The sequence below is a fragment of the Ctenocephalides felis genome, unplaced genomic scaffold (genome assembly GCF_003426905.1).
Source record: "Ctenocephalides felis isolate EL2017-DRISC unplaced genomic scaffold, ASM342690v1 CF-g0.4_SCAFFOLD_00845, whole genome shotgun sequence".
Classification (NCBI taxonomy): domain Eukaryota; kingdom Metazoa; phylum Arthropoda; class Insecta; order Siphonaptera; family Pulicidae; genus Ctenocephalides; species Ctenocephalides felis.
Window position 1 is genome coordinate 7,900,403 of NW_020536999.1, and position 19,044 is coordinate 7,919,446.

At 31.9% G+C, this 19,044-nt stretch overlaps 1 protein-coding gene across 1 annotated transcript; it reads right to left on the reverse strand.

The window, feature by feature from the left end:
* Nucleotides 1–16,462: 16,462 nt before the first annotated feature.
* On the reverse strand, nucleotides 16,463–18,833 carry LOC113373433 (mediator of RNA polymerase II transcription subunit 4-like). Its single transcript, XM_026613731.1, has 3 exons — nucleotides 18,567–18,833; nucleotides 17,814–17,965; nucleotides 16,463–17,174 (listed from the first exon to the last, which is right to left on the reverse strand). Exons 1-3 carry the CDS (start codon nucleotides 18,813–18,815, stop codon nucleotides 16,805–16,807), a joined length of 771 nt encoding a protein of 256 aa, XP_026469516.1. The 5' UTR covers nucleotides 18,816–18,833; the 3' UTR covers nucleotides 16,463–16,804.
* Between the last annotated feature and the right edge of the window lie 211 nt (nucleotides 18,834–19,044).

Consider the following 19,044-nt stretch of genomic DNA (forward strand, 5'->3'; position numbering starts at 1 on the left):
CAAACCGAATTGGCGATGCAAAAAGTCATCGATGCTTTTGTTGCAGAAACTTCGAATTTTACAGAACAAGAAGATAATTCACCTTGTGGAGATGCAACATCTGTTGAAAAGTCTTCGAAAAAAATCTCTTTGTTGGACTGCAACCCGAAAACATTGCAAATGTTGAGCAGAATTTTGGCAAGTTTGGGAACAAATCAAGATTCTGATAACTCAAAAACTGAGACGCAAGATGATCAATTGTCAGCGCTTCCAGAAATGATAATATCAAAAGATGAACAATCTGTAACTTTGGAACCTCAGACATTACCAAATCTAGAGTTAGATGATATTGATGTGTCGGCGATAAGCAAGTCTACACCTATTCTTACACAAACTATTGAAAAATCATCCGGAGAAACCTTGCAAAAACCATCTAAAATGCTCAAGAAGAAAAGAAAATCCATCAAGAAGCAAAGCATATCAAATGCATCTTCAGATGAAGAAATTCCACAAAAAATGTTTAAAGGTGTATTACCAAAAACTAATGGCAAAGCTGGTAAGTCCACGAGAGTTTATAAAACAAAACAAACCAATAAAACGATCGAATCTTTGCATGAAGATCCAAAAATGAAATTTTCTTGCATCGAAGGCCAATGCAGAGCGAATGCATCTACAAATGATGCAAATGAACAAAAAATAATATTTGGTGATAATAATAAACATTTATTACCCAAAACTAATGACAAAGTTAACAAGTGCACCGAAGTTTCTGAAACACGAGAAGAAAATGAGTCAATCGAATCTTTGCATGAAGATCCAGAAACGAGATTTTTGCCCATTAAAAGGCAACACATATCAAATGCATTTTTAGACGATGAAGAAATTCTACAAGAAATGTTATTCAATGATAATTATGAAGATTTGTTACCACAAACTAATGGCAAGGTTAATAGAAGCACAAAATCACAAGCAAACGAGTCTTTGCATAGAGATCCTAAAATGAGATTTGTTTCCATCAAAAGACAACGCATATCAAATGCATCTTCAGACGATGAAGATATTCCACAAGACATGTTATTTGTTGATAATAATGAAAACTTATTATCACAAACTAATGGCAAAGCTAACAAGAGCACAAAAGTTTCTAAAACATCAAAAGAATATGAGACCTTGCATGAAGATCCTAAAATGAGATTTGCTTCCACCAAAAGGCAACGCATATCAAATGCATCTTCAGACGATGAAGAAATTCTACAAGAAATGTTATTCAATGATAATTATGAAGATTTATTACCGCAAACTAATGGCAAGGCTAATAGAAGCACAAAATCACAAACATACGAGACTTTGCATGAAGATCCTAAAATGAGATTGTCTTCCATCAAAAGGCAACGCATATCAAATGCATCTTTAGACGATGAAGAAATTCTACAAGAAATGTTATTGAATGATAATTTTGAAGATTTGTTATCACAAACTAATGACAAAGCTATCAAGAGTAAAGTGGTTCCCGAAAGATCACAAACAAATGAATCCATGGAATATTTGCATGAAGATCCAGAAACGAGATTTTTGTCCACCAAAAGGCAATGCATATCAAATGCATCTTTAGACGATGAAGATATTCTACAAGAAATGTTATTCAATGATAATTATGAAGATTTATTACCACAAACTAATGGCAAAGCTATCAAAAGCACAGTGATTCCCAAAACAACACAAACAAATGAATCCATGGAATATTTGCATGAAGATCCAGAAACGAGATTTTTGTCCATGAAAAGGCAACGCATATCAAATGCATCTTTAGACGATGAAGAAATTCTACAAGAAATGTTATTCAATGATAATTATGAAGATTTGTTACCACAAACTAATGCCAATGCTAACAATTGCACGAGATTTTATAGAACATCCCTAACAAATGAATCAATCGAATCTTTGCATAAAGATCCAAAACCCAGATTTTCTTTCAACCAAAATTATGATCAACTGCAGGCTAATAATAATGTTGATTTTGCATCAAAAAGTTGCAACCAAATGGGTTATATCGAAAGCAACCACGCTAAAAATGTATCAACCCTTACAACGTCTGGTGATAATGAAAATTTGAGATTGAAGTTAGTACGAGCAGTAAAAGAAAGCATGCCCAACATGGAAAGTACAGAAATTGCACGAAATATATTTGGAAAAATTAAAACAAATATGAAATGTCATCTACTAAACGAGGAAGATGGAACATCATTTGCAAATGAAGGGCCCTCTTCTCCTAAATTTGTACCACGATTTATATTACCAGACATAGACATCGCAAATGTAATGTCTAGTCAGCCAACAGAATACGTGCAAACTACAAATAATCCCAATAAGAGATATAGTAAATCACTAACAAGAATCCAAAACGCGCCAACCCTAACTGGGGTAAAATCAAATAAAACTGAACTGTCCAAAAAAGAACAAAATCTGATGGACGTGGAAACAACTACTGAAAATTCAGCATTTGTACAAACAATGCCTCGTAAATTTAGATCTCACAGTTTGTCTAGTTTTTCTGAAAGTGATTACTACGAAGATAATCGAAAGGTGGTGAACACAGATCGCAGAAATAAAATGTCTACTGAACCATACAAGAAAAAACAAAAATTGATGAACCAGCAAAATTGTGGTGAAACCACAGCAGTTGCACAAGCAATGATTTATCAATATGGTAAGTCTTCACCAAGAAGCAAGACCAACATTTCTGAATGCAGAAAACCTATGAATCACAATGGAACCACAATCTATGCAAATGAGACATTTATGAGGCATAAAAATCTTGATGGCATCTCCAGAAGCACTGAGTTTGCCAACCTTAACAATATCACCGAATCAGAAACAACATGTGATTTGAAGTATTTAGAAGAAGTCGACGACAACTTATCATTTGTAACAACAGAGAATTCAATTTTGGCTTCAGCTTCAGACGATGATGAATTTGAACAAAACGGTGTTGAGGAGTCAGAAGATATTGCAAGTGTTTACAAATTTTTAAACGATGCAATGTTTGAGAATTCCAACAGCGAAGCTGAACAAGAACTTGAAATCAGAAATAATAATCTACCTCAACGTGTTCCAGTAACTAAAACAAAACTTGCTACAAATATTTTAACCGAATCATCAAATGACATTGAGCATAATTCTGTTGATGATGATTCAACACCAAAAAAATGCAAAAACAATGAACAAATGAGCAATTATACGAAAGATCAGGATGGCAATGATGAAGAAAAAACTGCCAAAAAGGATAATGATTTTTGCCTCATCGATGTTCCTCCCAAAGACAAAGATCCAAAAACAGATGACCCAGAAACCAACGACGAAAAACAAGTAGCAGAAACTGGAAAGGTTCCATCTGCTGATCTAGAATCAACAACAAGTGGAAAACAAGTTAGAACCGAATCGAAAAATGAAATTTCAAGTATCTTTCAAGATCCTGTACCGATCACAAGTGCCATCAGGAGTTTATGCTTTTCCTTGGAATCAACATCTGGGGAAAAGGTTAAGACCAAGTTAGGAAATCTAGCATCAACCACGAGTGTCGACAGTAGTTTAAGAGGTTCCTTGGGATCAACATGTGGGAAAAAAGTTGGGACCAAGTTAGGAAATCTAGTATCGACCAGAGGTGACACCAGGAATTTAGGCCGTTCCTTAGAATCAACATCTGGTGAACAAGTAAGGACCGAATCCAAAAATTGTATTACAACCAGAGGTGATACCAGTAGTTTAAGAGGTTCCTTGGCGTCAACAACTGGTGAACAAGTAAGAACCGAATCGGAAAATTGTGTTACAAGTTTAGAATCAACCAGAGGTGGCACCAGAAGTTTAGGCCGTTCCATGGGATCAACATCTGGTAGACAAGTAAGGACCGAGTCGGAAAATTTTATTACAACCAGAGGTGACACCAGTAGTTTAAGAGGTTCCTTGGGATCAACATCTGGTGAACAAGTAAGGACCGAATCGGAAAATTGTATTACAAGTCTAGCATCAACCAGAGGTGACACCAGAAATTTAGGCCGTTCCTTGGCATCAACATCTGGTGAACAAGTAAGGACTGAATCGGAAAATTCTATTACAAGTCTACCAACAACCAGAGGTGACACTGGAAGTTTAGGCCGTTCCTTGGGATCAACAAGCGAGGAACAAGTTAGGACCGAATCCGAAAATTGTATTACAACCAGAGGTGACACCAGTAGTTTAAGAGGTTCCTTGGGATCAGCATCTGGTGCACAAGTAAGGACTGAATCGGAAAATTCTATTACAAGTCGAGCATCAAACAGAGGTGACACTAGGAGTTTATGCCGTTCCTTGGGATCAACATCTGGAAAACAAGTAAGGACCGAATCGGAAAATTGTATTACAAGTCTAGCATCAACCAGAGGTGACACCAGGAATTTAGGCCGTTCCTTGGCATCATCATCTGGCAAACAAGTAAGGACCGAATCTGAATATTGTATTACAAGTCTAGCATCAACCAGAGGTGACACCAGGAGTTTAGGCCGTTCCTTGGGATCAACATCTGGTGAACAAGTAAGGACCGAATCTGAATATTGTATTACAAATCAAGCATCAACCAGAGGTGATACCAGGAGTTTAGGCCGTTCCTTGGGATCAACATCTGGTAAACAAGTAAGGACTGAATCCGAAAATTGTATTACAAGTCTAGCATCAACCAGAGGTGACACCAGAAGTTTAGGCCGTTCCTTGGGATCAACATCTGGTAACGAGTAAGGACCGAGTCGGAAAATTCTATTACAAGTCCAGCATCAACCAGAGGTGACACCAGAAGTTTAGGCCGTTCCTTGGCATCAACATCTGGTGAACAAGTAAGGACCGAGTCGGAAAATTGTATTACAAATCTAGCATCAACCAGAGGTGACACCAGGAGTTTAGGCCGTTCCTTGGCGTCAACATCTGGTGAACAAGGAAGAACCGAATCGGAATATTGTATTACAAGTCAAGCATCAACCAGAGGTGACACCAGGAGTTTAGGCCGTTCCTTGGGATCAACATCTGGTGAACAAGTAACGGCCAAGGAAAATTGTATTACAAGTCAAGCATCAACCAGAGGTGACACCAGTAGTTTAGGCCGTTCCATGGGATCAACATCTGGAAAACAAGCAAGGACCGAATCGGAAAATTGTACTGCAAGTCGAGCATCAACCAGAGGTGACACCAGAAGTTTAGGCCGTTCCTTGAGATCAACATCTGGTGAACAAGGAAGGACCGAGTCGGAAAATTGTATTACAACCAGAGGTGACACCAGAAGTTTAGGCCGTTCCTTGGGATCAACATCTGGTAAACAAGTGAGTACCGAATCGGAAAATTGTACTGCAAGTCTAGCATCAACCAGAGGTGACACCAGGAGTTTAGGCCGTTCCTTGGGATCAACATCTGGTAGACAAGTAAGGACCGAATCGGAAAATTGTATTACAAATCAAGCATCAACCAGAGGTGACACCAGAAGTTTAGGCCGTTCCTTGGGATCAACAAGTGAGGAACAAGTTAGCACCGAACCGGAACATAATATTTCAACTATCTTCCAAAATATAGAATCAACCACAAGTGTCACCAGGAGTTTAAGAGGTTCTTTACCATCAATAAGTAGGGAACAAGTTACAACCGAATCTGAACATATGTCTACTCAAGATACGAGTTTGTACAATGCATCCACCTCAGCAGAAGAAACCATCAAAGTGGAAATAAAATCGGAGCACAATTCATCTGATGATGACGATGGCAATGATGATGATGATGATGATGGTTCGGAGGATGAATCGGAAATGTCGAGGGATCTTCATGAATTGAGTCAACGCTGCCGAGACTTAAGCCAAATTGAAACCGGCATTGATCGCAATGAGAATTATTCTGATGCTATACAAATTATGTCAGGTAAGTGGAAACTAGTGAAAACTTGTAGATTTATAAGGGAAATTCTGCCTTATAAAATAACATTGTCATGGCAACGCTATCTCATGCTTGTTGCCTGTTAGTGGAACTGTGGAAATGTCTATCTATTTGCTGTGCGATCAGGCGTATTTTATATATAAACTAGTGATGTATGGTATCGCGCCTTAAGGCAAATTGCTGGAACTTCCCATACTGTAATGAAATATTCGATAAATTTTTAACGTTTTCAAATATATTATTACAAATACTGTAACTTTCATTATTTTTGCTATCTTGTTATATCTGAGCAAATCAAATGTATCACATAAATCAATTTATCTCCAGAACATTAATAATCGTCATTTCATTTCGAATTTAAAAAAAAAAAATAGTTGCCTAATTTACACAAAATTGACAAAATGCTCCCGTATAGTCACAGTCTGAACGCATTTGCAAATAATTCTGTGCGACATTTTCACTTATACTGTGCTTAGCTTGGCGGCATTTTTACATTTTTCAATAGTTTTCACAAAATTGGAAAAGTGCTCTTGTACATAAACAGTCTAAACGCACTTGGGTAAAAATTTGTACCAGGGTGGCGTTTAGACTGTGCTTAGCCTGGGTAATTTTTTGATATTTCAATCCAAAATTACAAAAATATTTTATGGAAAATAAAAGAAGGTGTTATAATTTTTTATCCTCAAAAGCAATTGTTTTGCCAATACAAGTTCACTCAAGAACTGCCATTTTTTGCACATTTAGCTCTGTATCTTCGAAATGGCGGGACCTGCCTTTTTCAAAAATTAATCACCTCTTCTCCCAATCATTACAAATTGAATGTTTTTTAGATCATTCAAATCCGATAGTCCGTTCTCTCAAAAACTCGATTTGTACTTTCTGCACTCTTTGCTCCGTATCTCCGTAACGGCTGGACCTGCCTTTGCCAAAATAGGTATCGAATGTTTTTTTAAATCATTCAAATCGGTTGATCCGTGCGCCCGAAAACGTGGACGAAAAAATGCGGACATACAAAACACACACACACACACATCCATTTTTTCCGAGGTATGCCAGTAAAATGTTCAGAAACCTTCAAAACGTCGAGAAATGCAAAAATGTTCATTTTCGATTTTCGGCCTATTATTATAACTACCCTACGGGAAGTTAATAAAGCAAGAAAAAATCTCATAATAACTGCACCATCTAGAATTATGTTATCATAACATTATTCCTTGCTTGTTTGTATGTAAAATACGCCTGATAGCACAGTAAATAGTTGTGAATTTTCACAGTTTCTCTACCAATAAACAAGCATAAGATAGCGTTGCCATGACAATGCTATTTTGTGAGGCAGAATTGCCCGGTTAATGAATCTATCTATGATTAATTTATCCATCACTTGATTTGTCTATCTTGTTTTAGATCTTACCAAATATTTGGGCAAAGATCAGATCCTACAGCTTGCAAAGTTGCAGCAGAATAAAGATTTCAAAAAATTAATGAAGAGAGAAGACCTGAACAAGAAGGCAAAACATCGAATGATCAATATTTACAAAACACGCGACCACTTGGTGACCCAGTTCAAGTTGGCTATGTCCATTTTGAACAAGTTGAGGATTCTTCATAGGTAATCTTATATATAAAAATGGAGCTCTCTATAAAATGATTCGCTAAAACTCGAAAACGGCTAAACCGATTTGGCCAGTCTTAGTCTTGAAAAATTCGTGCTAACCAGTAGGTTGTCGGAAAGATGAGATATAATTTAAAAATCGCGTAGAAACTTTGCATTTTTAATTTGAACATTTTTGTTGAAGCGTAATTTAAATAAAACAATGGACGGTGGCTAATACGTCAAATGTCAAACGTTTTTGACAGATGTTCAATTACGTTTAATAGGATGTGAATACGTGAATATTATTTATGATTAAATTGTAGTAAGTAGTTACATTTATACACAAAAACGTTAGTAAACAGGACGCAAGTGTTACTAGAAACTCTAAATATCAACTTTTTTGAAATGTTAATATGAAAATGCACTTTTTGGCATATTTTTCTCAAACACTGTGCTCTGAAAGATCTCATTTGTATAATTATATACTCATTGGTATTTATAAAACATTTTCTAAGTTTTTATTATTTTTTATTTGTTATTTAAATTGAGAACCTAAATTTTGTTTCGATCAAATGGACATTTTGTCGAATAACATTTTCCCAGTTATAATTTCCCAGAATTTATTGAAGAATAGATTGTAATATATGAAGGTCCGGGGTTAGAAAGGTCCACCACAGATGTTTCAAAAACCAGTAAAGTTAAGCATTGTTTAACAACAATATTTGAAAGTAGAGGGAAAAAGATGTATAACCAGCTACAACCTAGATTCTCATGACTTTGCTATCGGGAGATAAACGGCAATCTTTGAAAATCTAAAATAAAAGTATTTTCTTCCGTTGGTAGTTTTTATTAGTAAAATTAAATTAAAATATAATTATTTTGTAAAATACCTTTAAAATTAAAATAAGACATTAAAAGTTCCAAGTTACCCCTCCTATAGGGTTCAAAAGTCTAGATAACACATTATTGAAAGACATCAAAAAAGCACATTTCTACGATGATGAAGTAGCCGACAGTTTTACTGAACGTAGTCAGATAATTGTTAGTTTGAAATGTGTTATTTATTGTGATATAATTGTTTTGGTTTTCGCAATATAGTTTATATCTGCTCAAAGTCAAATTGGATCTTTGTGTCTCACTTTAATTCATCGAATGTTACTTGAAACTTTTCAAAAAGCAGGTCAAAGAAGAAATACTTGATTCATTTTCTATCTTTCCTCGCAGAAATTTTAAAATTTTGTATAAGCTCAGTAGTATTATTTACAATTATACACAAAATCCCAAATCCAAAAAGAATCTGAAAAACTTGAAACGTAATCAATAAGTCGAAAGATAAAAAAGACTTGGATTGAATTATACCATGTTTTCTATAGCAAGTGTATAAAACTTCCAGACAAAATATAGACAAACTAATGGGGTTTATTGTTTTTATAATACCTCATTGTATATAGCATTCGAACAGCACATCCTTATACACTTAAAGTATTAATATTTTTGATTCTCTAGAAATTGTTTAGAATATACCTTACTTAGCAAAACAACATTTGCCGGGTCAGCTTGTAATTAATAAATTTACAGCCTTCTATTGGACAACATTTTTAACTTCCCGTAGGGTAAGTTATAGTAATCGCAAAAAAATCGAAAATGAAATTTTTTATATATCTTTACGTTTCAGAGGTTTCTGAACATTTTGGCATACCTTAGAAAAAATGGATGTATGTGTGTGTGTGTGTGTGTGTGTGTGTGTGTGTGTGTGTATGTATGTGTGTGTATGTATGTGCGGATACAAATTTTCGTCGACGATTTCGGGAACACGGATCAACCGATTTGAATAATTCAAAAAACATTCGATTCGTACTGATAAGGAGACGTGCTGATTAGTTTTTGGCGAAGTTAGGTCTAGCCGTTCCGAAGATACGGGGCAAAAAGTGCCGAAAACGGTAACTCAGTTTTTAAGAGAACGGAGCATCCGATTTGAATAATTCAAAAAACATTTTACTTGTATTGGCAAGATGAAGAGTTGATAAAATTTTCATAAAGGTAGGTCTAGCGGTTTCGGAGATATGGAGGAAAAAGTAAAAAAATGAGCCATTTGGCGGTCAAAAATGATCATTAGACATATGCACATCAAATTATCAGATATTTTATAGAGATTTTAACAATAAGTATACATTTTGTTAACATTCCTATGGGTTCCGTACCAATGCTTATGCGTTAGACAGCGACGCGGCGCTTACGCGCTTTATATTTTGTCCCTATGCAGTTAAAGCAGTACGATTGCTTTGAAAAAAAAGTTCAGATCTTCCACAATATGTCAAATAAAAGAAAAAAAATTTTTTTTCAAAAAAAAAAAAAAAATAATAAAAAAAAATTTTTTTTTTAATTTTTTTTTTCAAAAAAAAGTAATTTTTTGTCCAATTTATAGTTTCTCAAAAATCTTATTTTTTCAAAGTAATTTTTTTTTCAAAAATGTTAATCGTTTTTAAAAAAATAATAATTTTTGGTACGGGAAGTTCCAGCAATTTGCCTTAAGGCACGATGCCGTAATTGCCTTAAGACAGAATTCCACTTACAGCTAGTTTAAAATTCATTGATCAATTTTTTTCGCAGGAATATTGTCCAAATAATGATAGAGCAATGCCGGAGCAAGGAGACTATGAAAAAAGCTGCAGAAAATATTGCTGGTAAAAAACATGTGTCATTAGAAATCCTCCAGACTGTAACAATCAACAATATCAAAAGAATTACTTGTATTATCGAAAAATTAATAACAGAAGACGATGATGAGACCACTGACGAAAGAATAAGGGCCAAAGTGGCAGAAATTAATCAGGCTAACAAGATGTTGAAATCTGACGAATAGATTGTGAAAAATCAAGTAGAAATATTAATTTAATTATATTCAACATTGTTCTATCACTTCTACAAAAAATGAAGTTATGATCTTCATTAATAATCCTATAATTATCCACAGGATTCCAAAAACATACTTCCGTATTCAAAGTTTACTATAAACTATTCACTATTTATACTTAGTAATTACTATAAATATGAGTATTTATTATAACAATTCCGTATTCAAAGTTTATTATAAACTATTTGCTATTTATACTTACTTAATTACTATAAATGTGAGTATTTATTATAACAATTCCGTATTCAAAGTTTATTATAAACTATTTACTATTTATACTTACTCAATTACTATAAATGTGAGTATTTATTATAACAATTCCGTATTCAAAGTTTACTATAAACTATTTACTATTTATATTTACTTAATTACTATAAATGTGAGTATTTATTATAACAATTCCGTATTCAAAGTTTACTATAAACTATTTACTACTTATATTTAGTATTTACTATAAATGTGAGTATTTATTAATTGCATTTCGATGTAATTTTGTATGTTGTTCGTGTTCGTGTAATAAATTTCAATGAGTGTTAATAATTTTTAGTTTGCATGCTTCAATGCCATTTTATTTATATATAGAATTATATGATGAATTTAGCGAGTGTCCTTGAAGTCAAAAAAATCGATTGGAGTTCTATTTAAAATAAAGATTTAAAAAATGACTTGTACATTAGAGATTGTAAAATAATTTGGAAGCCATAAATAATAATAATTAATTCTAGGCTGATTTATATAATAACTAGTGGTGTATGGCAACGTGCCTTAAGGCAAATTGCTTGAACTTCCCGTACCGTAATAAAATATTCGAGAAATTTAAACGTTTTCAAATATATTATTACAAATACTGTAATTTTCATTATTTTTGCTATATTGTTATATTTGAGCAAATCAAATGTAAATCATAAATCAATTTATCTCCAGAACATTAACAATCGTCATTTCATTTCGAATTCAATTTTTAAAAAAAAATAGTTGCCTAATTTGACAAAATGCTCCCGTATAGTCACAGTCTAAACGCATTTGCAAATAATTCTGTGCGACAGTTTCACTTATACTGTACTTAGCTTGGCGGCATTTTCACATTTTTTAATAGTTTTCTCACAAAATTGGAAAAGTGCTCCATTACATAAACAGTCTAAACGCACTTGGGTAAACATTTGCACCAGAGTGGCGCTTAGACTGTGCTTAGCCGGGGTAATTTTTTTTGAATTTTTAATCCAAGATGACAAATATATTTTATGAAAAATGTAATAATTTTTTATCCTCATAAGCAATTGTTTTGTCAATACGAGCAGAAAGTTTTTTAGATCATTCAATCGGACCCTTAGTTCACTCAAAAATTGGCATTTTTTGCACATTTAGCTCTGTATCTTCGAAATGGCGGGACCTGTCTTTGCCAAAAACTAATCCGCACATCTCCTTATCAATACGAATCGAATGTTTTTTGAATTATTCAAATCGGTTGATCCGTATTCTTGAAATCGTCGACGAAAAATTGTATCCGCACTTACATACACACACATACACACACATAGACAAGTTATAGTAATCGCAAAAAATGGAAAATGAAAATTTTTATATATCTTTACGTTTGAAAACCTTCTGAACATTTTGGCATACCTTAGAAACAATGGATGTATGTGTGTGTGTGTGCGGATACAAATTTTAGTAGACGATTTCGGGAACACCGATGAAGCGATTTGAATAATTCAAAAAACATTTTTCTTGTATTAACAAGATGAAGAACTGATCAAATTTTCATAAAAGTAGGTCTAGCGGTTTCGGAGATCTAGTGAAAAAAATAAAAAAAAAATGCCATTTGGCGTTCAAAAATGATCATTAGACATATGCACATCAAATTATTAGATATTTTATAGAGATATTAACAATAATAGGTATAAATTTTGTTTACATTCCTATGGATTCCGCACCAATGCTTATCCGTTAGACGGCGGTGCGGCGCTTACGCGCTTCGATATTTCGTCTCAATGCAGTTAAGGCAGTACGATTGCTTTGAAAAAAAGTTCAGAATTTCCAAAATATTTCAAAATACACTTTTCTTCAAAAAGTCTTTTTTTCTAAAAAAAAGTAATTTTTTGTCAAAAATTTATAGTTTCTCAAAAATCTAATTTTTTCGAAGTATTTTTTTTTCAAAAATGTTAATCTTTAAAAAAAAAAAAAAAAAAAAATTTGGTACGGAAAGTTCCAGCAATTTGCCTTAAGGCACGATGCCATGCGTCCCACTAGTTGAATCATCTAATCGGATGCTAAGTTTTCTCAAAAACTGCTATTTTTTGCACATTTTGCTCGGTATGTCCGAAATGGCTGGACCTGTCTTTGCCAAAAACTAATCACCACTCCTCATCATTGCAAATTGAATGTTTTTGGATCATTCAAATCGGACGCTTCGTTCGATTTCAGAATCAAATTTTCTGGAAAATTTTAAGTATGCAATTTACTTTACAACTACAACGAGTTTTCCCAATAATCCATTCCCCAAAAGAGCTGATAACAGCGATAACAGTCATCACTCTTATCACTCTTATCATTACTGTTATCTTTAAAGAATGCGTCCCTGCCTTTTTCACAAACCTCAGATATTTATAATGAATGATTGAATATAACTATGATGTAGTGTACATCGTTCATCGCACAATTCGGTCGAGAAGGAAGTCTGGAATCCGAAACATTAAATGACCTCATCGGCGCCATGACATAACACACCGCACCGACAAATGCATACATACATACATTTTGTATGGGAGGGGACGCGCCGCTATCGTACATTTACGAATGGCAGAAAAAGCGTCACTAATATAATAAAGGACATATAAGAAAAATATATATATAAACTAGTGGTGCATGGCATCGTGCCTCAAGGCAAATTGCTGGAACTTCCAGTACCAGAATTAAACATTAGAGGGGAAAAAATCAGTAATCAAAAATATTGATTAATATTTAATAACAATTGTTTTGAACATTTTCAAATAGATAATTATAATCACAATTTATTTTATCATTGATATAGAATAACGCATTTGAAATATATACATTTTCAAACTGAATTGTATATTTAAAATTGATATTTGAAGAATAAAACTTTGTATATTTTTGAATATTTGGAAAAGTAAACTTTAAAATTTAACAATTTTGGTCCGGATTCCAACAAAACTAGCTGTAAGTGGAATTCTGTCTTAAGGCAAATTGCCGGAACTTCCCGTACCGCAATTCAAAATTCGAGTAATTAAAATAATAGTCAATAAAGTAATTAAAATTAAATTAGTTAGTAATAGTAATTAAAATAATAATTAATAAAAAGTTGATCAATGATTTGAAGCTTTTAATAGAATTTCGAACCATATTAAATCATTCTATCTTAAATCATTTATTTTGAAGTATTTTGGAAATTCTGAACTTTTTTCAAAGCAATCGTACTGCTTTAACTGCATAGAGACGAAATATAAAAGCGCGTAAACGCCACGTTGGTACGGAACCCACAGGAATGTAAACAAAATTTATGCTTATTCTTGAAATCTCTAAAAAATATCCGATAAATTGATGTGCATATGTCTAATGTTTATTTTTGACCGCCAAATGGCTCATTTTTTTACTTTTTCCTCCATATCTCCAGAGTCGTTGGACCTGCCTTTCCAAAAATTTGAACAGTTCTTCATTTAGTCAATACAAAAAAAATATTTTTTGAATTATTGAAATCGGACGCTCCGTTCTCTTAAAAACCGAGTTACCGTTTTCGGCACCTTTTGCCGCGTATCTTCGGAACGGCTAGACCTGCCTCTACCAAAAACTAATCAGCACGTCTCCTTATCAATACGAAACGAATGTTTTTTAAATTATTCATATAGCTTGCCCTACGGGAAGTTAACTAGTGGTGCATGGCATCGTGCCTCAAAAGCAAATTGCTAGAACTTCCCGTACCAGAATTAAATATTCGAGGGAAAAAATTCAGTAATCAATAAATATTAATCATTGATTAATAACAATTGTTTTGAACATTTTCAATTAGGTAATTATAATCACTATATATTTTATCGTTCATAAAATATACAGTGACGATCTTAGCGCTCAAAACACTTGAGAGTGTTTACATTAGCAAGAGATGCCGAATGAATCCATCTGAGGATATATTTCTTACGATTAGAATAACGCATTTGAAATATATACATTTTTAACCTGAATGTAAATTTAAAATTCGTATTTATATTTACATCAAATCAAATAATATAAAATTATAAATGCAATGTACATAAAACAATGATATATATGTAAGAGATAGTGTAGATATTATGTAATTTAGTATATGGCTAATGTACCAGTTTATAAAGCCAATAAAATAATAATAAAAAAAAAAAGAAAAATCGTATTTGAAGTATAAACTTTGTATATTTTTTCTTAAAATTTAGCTTAATTTAATTAGATTTTCTTTAATTTTTGTCAATAATATGTAATAAAAAAATTCTCCAAATAAAATTTTATTTACATAAATTAAAATTGAAAATTGATATTAAATTTATTTCCTTTTTCTATTAGAATTTTCCAATTTTTGTCTCAAAAATTCTGGTAAATAGAAATCAAAAAAATATTTAGAAAATTGAAGGTTTAAAATAAATATATAATAAAAATAAATAAATGAATAAAAAACAAATATGCGATTTAAAAAAATATTTGAAAATATAAATTATTTAGTCGATATCGTACGAATTAAAAATTATTAATTATAGAAAAATATTAAACTATTAAAATGAAACGAAGCAGAAAAATAAATAAATTTATAAATAATATAAAATATAATTATAAAAAAACCATTATGATTTTATTCAAAAAATATAAAAAAGTAAGGAATGAAGAAAAAAAAGCAAAAATAAAATTTATCTTGAAAACTTCTTCCGCTGCAAAATCTATTATTATTATTATAATTATTATCATTAAGAATAGTTCGGTACAAAAATAAAAATCAATATATTCAAAATCATTTTAAATTCGTTTGAAGGGCATTTAATTAAAAACACAGAAATAAAATAATTTGGAGATAACTAAATTAGATAATTAATTAAAAATGTATCCTTTATCAAAGGAAAACAATTATTTGAAGAATGAAAAAAAATAAAAAGTAAAAGGGCTTTGTAAATACATTATTCGAAAGATAAAAAAAATATAAGTCCAAAAATATTTCGTGGTATTATTAATATTAATATTTAGCACACACAAAACACACCATAAATATTATTAATAAATCTTTATTAATTAATTATGTACATTCACACACAATCATACATGATTACAATATTATCCTTGCGGACGTGTTTTCTACAAATCCAAAATGGACTGCAATGCAGATATGCTGTCAAGTTGAGAAATTTAAATGGAAACTCAATCAAATCAATTATTACTAAAAACAAAAACTATATACATCAGAAACAACAAAAGTCTAATGCAAACCCGAGTTTTATCCTTATTTATACTCGTTCCAATAATAAATATCAATTAAACCGGGGTGTGGCAAATATAAACAATGCCAAACCCTACAAGCATAATAGAATTATTTCATGTACAATTTGAGTGCATTCCTACCTTTAATAATTTGGAAAATCCTTTTAACACTTTTTAATGCACGTTATTTTGATAAAATTCAACACAAATCCTTTGATATTTAATTTAAAACACTCATCATTTATAAATAGATCTGCACTAATGGAACTCCTTGATACTTTGACATACTTCACATCGGAGCAATGGCTGCCGACGTCGGTAAAGCAGGGCGCAAAGCGCGCAATAATTTGAATTTGAAAAATGAATAATTTTAAAAATTATGTTTAATTTTTAAAATATTTTATAATTATGACTATGCACAGTGCTTTTATTTAATGTAATAATTGCAACTGAAACAGGCAAGTTTATATTTACAATAAAACAACATATAATTTTTTAATTATTATTAAACAAATATAAATATTATAAGAATTAGTTATAAAATTTTATAATTCTCAAAATATTGTGAAAAATGTGTTGTAATAAATAAAATAATTATTAAAGTTGTCTGAAAATGTTGTAAGTTGCTTGAAAATGTTGTAAATTGCTTGAGAATTTTGTAAATTATCTGAAAATGTTTGAAATTGTCTGAAAATGCTGTGACTCGAGTATTTTTCCATGCAATTAATCTAAAGCATGATTTTTTGTCTTAACAAGTTCACTAAAAATCAATTTCCACAGCTTTTCACTTTCATTTCCACATTAGAAAGTTCCATTTCTGCCACATATATTTTTGTTTATTTCTAATACTCCTTCCCTACTAACCTCGTATGAAAATATCTCCTTAAACAAAATATCCTTAAATACATCCTAATTCTAAATCTTCATTGTGAATCACTCGAACTACTACTACTCGAATCCGTGGACATAACTTCAATATCATCTTGCGTAGTCTCCTTATGAGAAGCTCTAGTATCAAGCGTGACCATGCCCCCGCTGGAACCCATCGTCATATGCAATTCCCCAGATGGATGCCATGCAAATTGACTTTGTGATGATGCAGGAATGTCGGCTGCATGGCCTCCTCGGTGGACATCATTGACAATATTCTGGTGAGGGATACCGTGACCATTTAATGGAAGATCGGGTCTGCTAAGGAATCCTGATCTCATTTCTAAATCGGTTGGGTACGGTCTTCTCATGTCGCCTTGGTGCCAGGTTAGGGGAGCGCAAACTGCATTGGAAGAACTTATCCTGGGTAAAGGTAATATTATAAAATTGATAAGCAGTAATAGGTTAGTATGCAACTCAAATAGGGTAGAATAGGGCTTGAAGATTCGAGAGTGAATACAAAGTTTGTGTATAGTAAGATCTTTGTAAAAAGACCTGTCCATAAAATATGATTTCAAGCAGAATTATATTTATCTTATTTGTGATAAGTGTATTTCAACAAACAATGACTAATTATGATAAGTTCAACAGAAATACATACAAAAGCAAGATTTATGATGATGAAATTAAAGAGTTGATTAAATTTTGTTCTTTATGTTTAATATATATTTAGATTATAAATAAAATAGATTGAATAGTGTTTTCACTTTTGAACTTTAGGATAAGATGAATCTAATTCTAAAATTTCATGCAAATTGGAGCACAGTAAAAAAAATTCAGACCCAAAACGCTCTATTGACTGGAGTAACAGATAGAAATTTTAGAAAAATAGCAAAATATACAGTTCTACAATTATAAAATAGCTGGAAATTTTACTGAACATAGTTCGAAAATTAATTGTAATATGTTTTTTTCAATTTTCACAATATTAAAGTTAAATTAAATGTTTGTGCCCTGTCCTACTCTATGCAAAAATAAACCTTTCTTATTAAATTTATTAACCTGTGAGCGTATTTTATAAGTTCTTCAGTAGAAACTGGTTTCTTGTTAGCTTTGTTAATACTTTGCAGTTTTTGTCTTGCTTGATATAATGCTGTTGACAAAATTTGTTCGGCTTCCTTCAGTTGTCTTTGGAATTGCAATATATGTTGGTCCTAGTTGAAAAAGATGCACAATATTAATTAAAATGTGTGAAAGTTAAAAACTGCTATATGACAGTACAATACAAATATCTATCAAAGTAAAGATACAGACAATACAGGTAATAACAATACTTATATAAAATTTATAATCACTCTAATATGATTCAAAAATTGAGCAAAATTCTAAAAAAGAAAATAAAATACAATCGATTAAAAGCAAACTTTTATAATTTGAAATTAGTGAAATTATTTAGCATTTTACGTTCGAGCGCATAAGTTATTGCAGAAAAAAGGCTTATGCTTACTTGAACAGATATTCATATTTCTCAAATAACGATTCTTCAAATAAAGTAAGCACAAAATTTAAAACTGTACAAGTTCTTAGCGTTAATAAAGAAATATATAAAAATCTTTTCACTAAAAGCAAGGAATCGCAAATAACAGAAGTACAAGAAAATAATAATAAACATTATTATCTCCATTATGATTGTCTTTAAATTATAAAACCTAACCTCAATTTTGTACTAATTCTTTCATAAATTATAACATAGATTTTGAAAATCAACACCCGTGTTATACAAAGGTAAACTGTATTTATATCATTTATATTTACTTGTCTTTCAACTTCCGATTTAACTGCATTAATTTTAACTTCAATAGCAGCTTGTTCGGATGCAAGTTTCATAGCATTTTTTAAATCCTTGTCTTTTGAAACCAGAAGCTCCGTCAAAAGCTGGTGATCAGCGCTGGACAACTTCTGTTGTTTTGGTGCAATCAGGTTTTCTATCAATTCTTTTGATATTAATTCAATATCGTCCACTATGTGCAATATTTTTTCTTTGGTACTCATATGAGAAGACATTGTGAAGAATTTGTTTTATTTTGTGGGTTATATCCTGGTAATAATAAAAAAGAATATTAAATAATGACAGAAACATTGTGTACATTAATATTTATTTACCACTTTTTGTTTATGTTGCAAAGTACTTGTGAAGTTAAAATCAAACTTGAAGATGCCGAACGAAATGTTTTGACAGTACAAAATAATGTGACAACTAGTCTGGCAACATCGAGATAAAGTGGCGGGAATT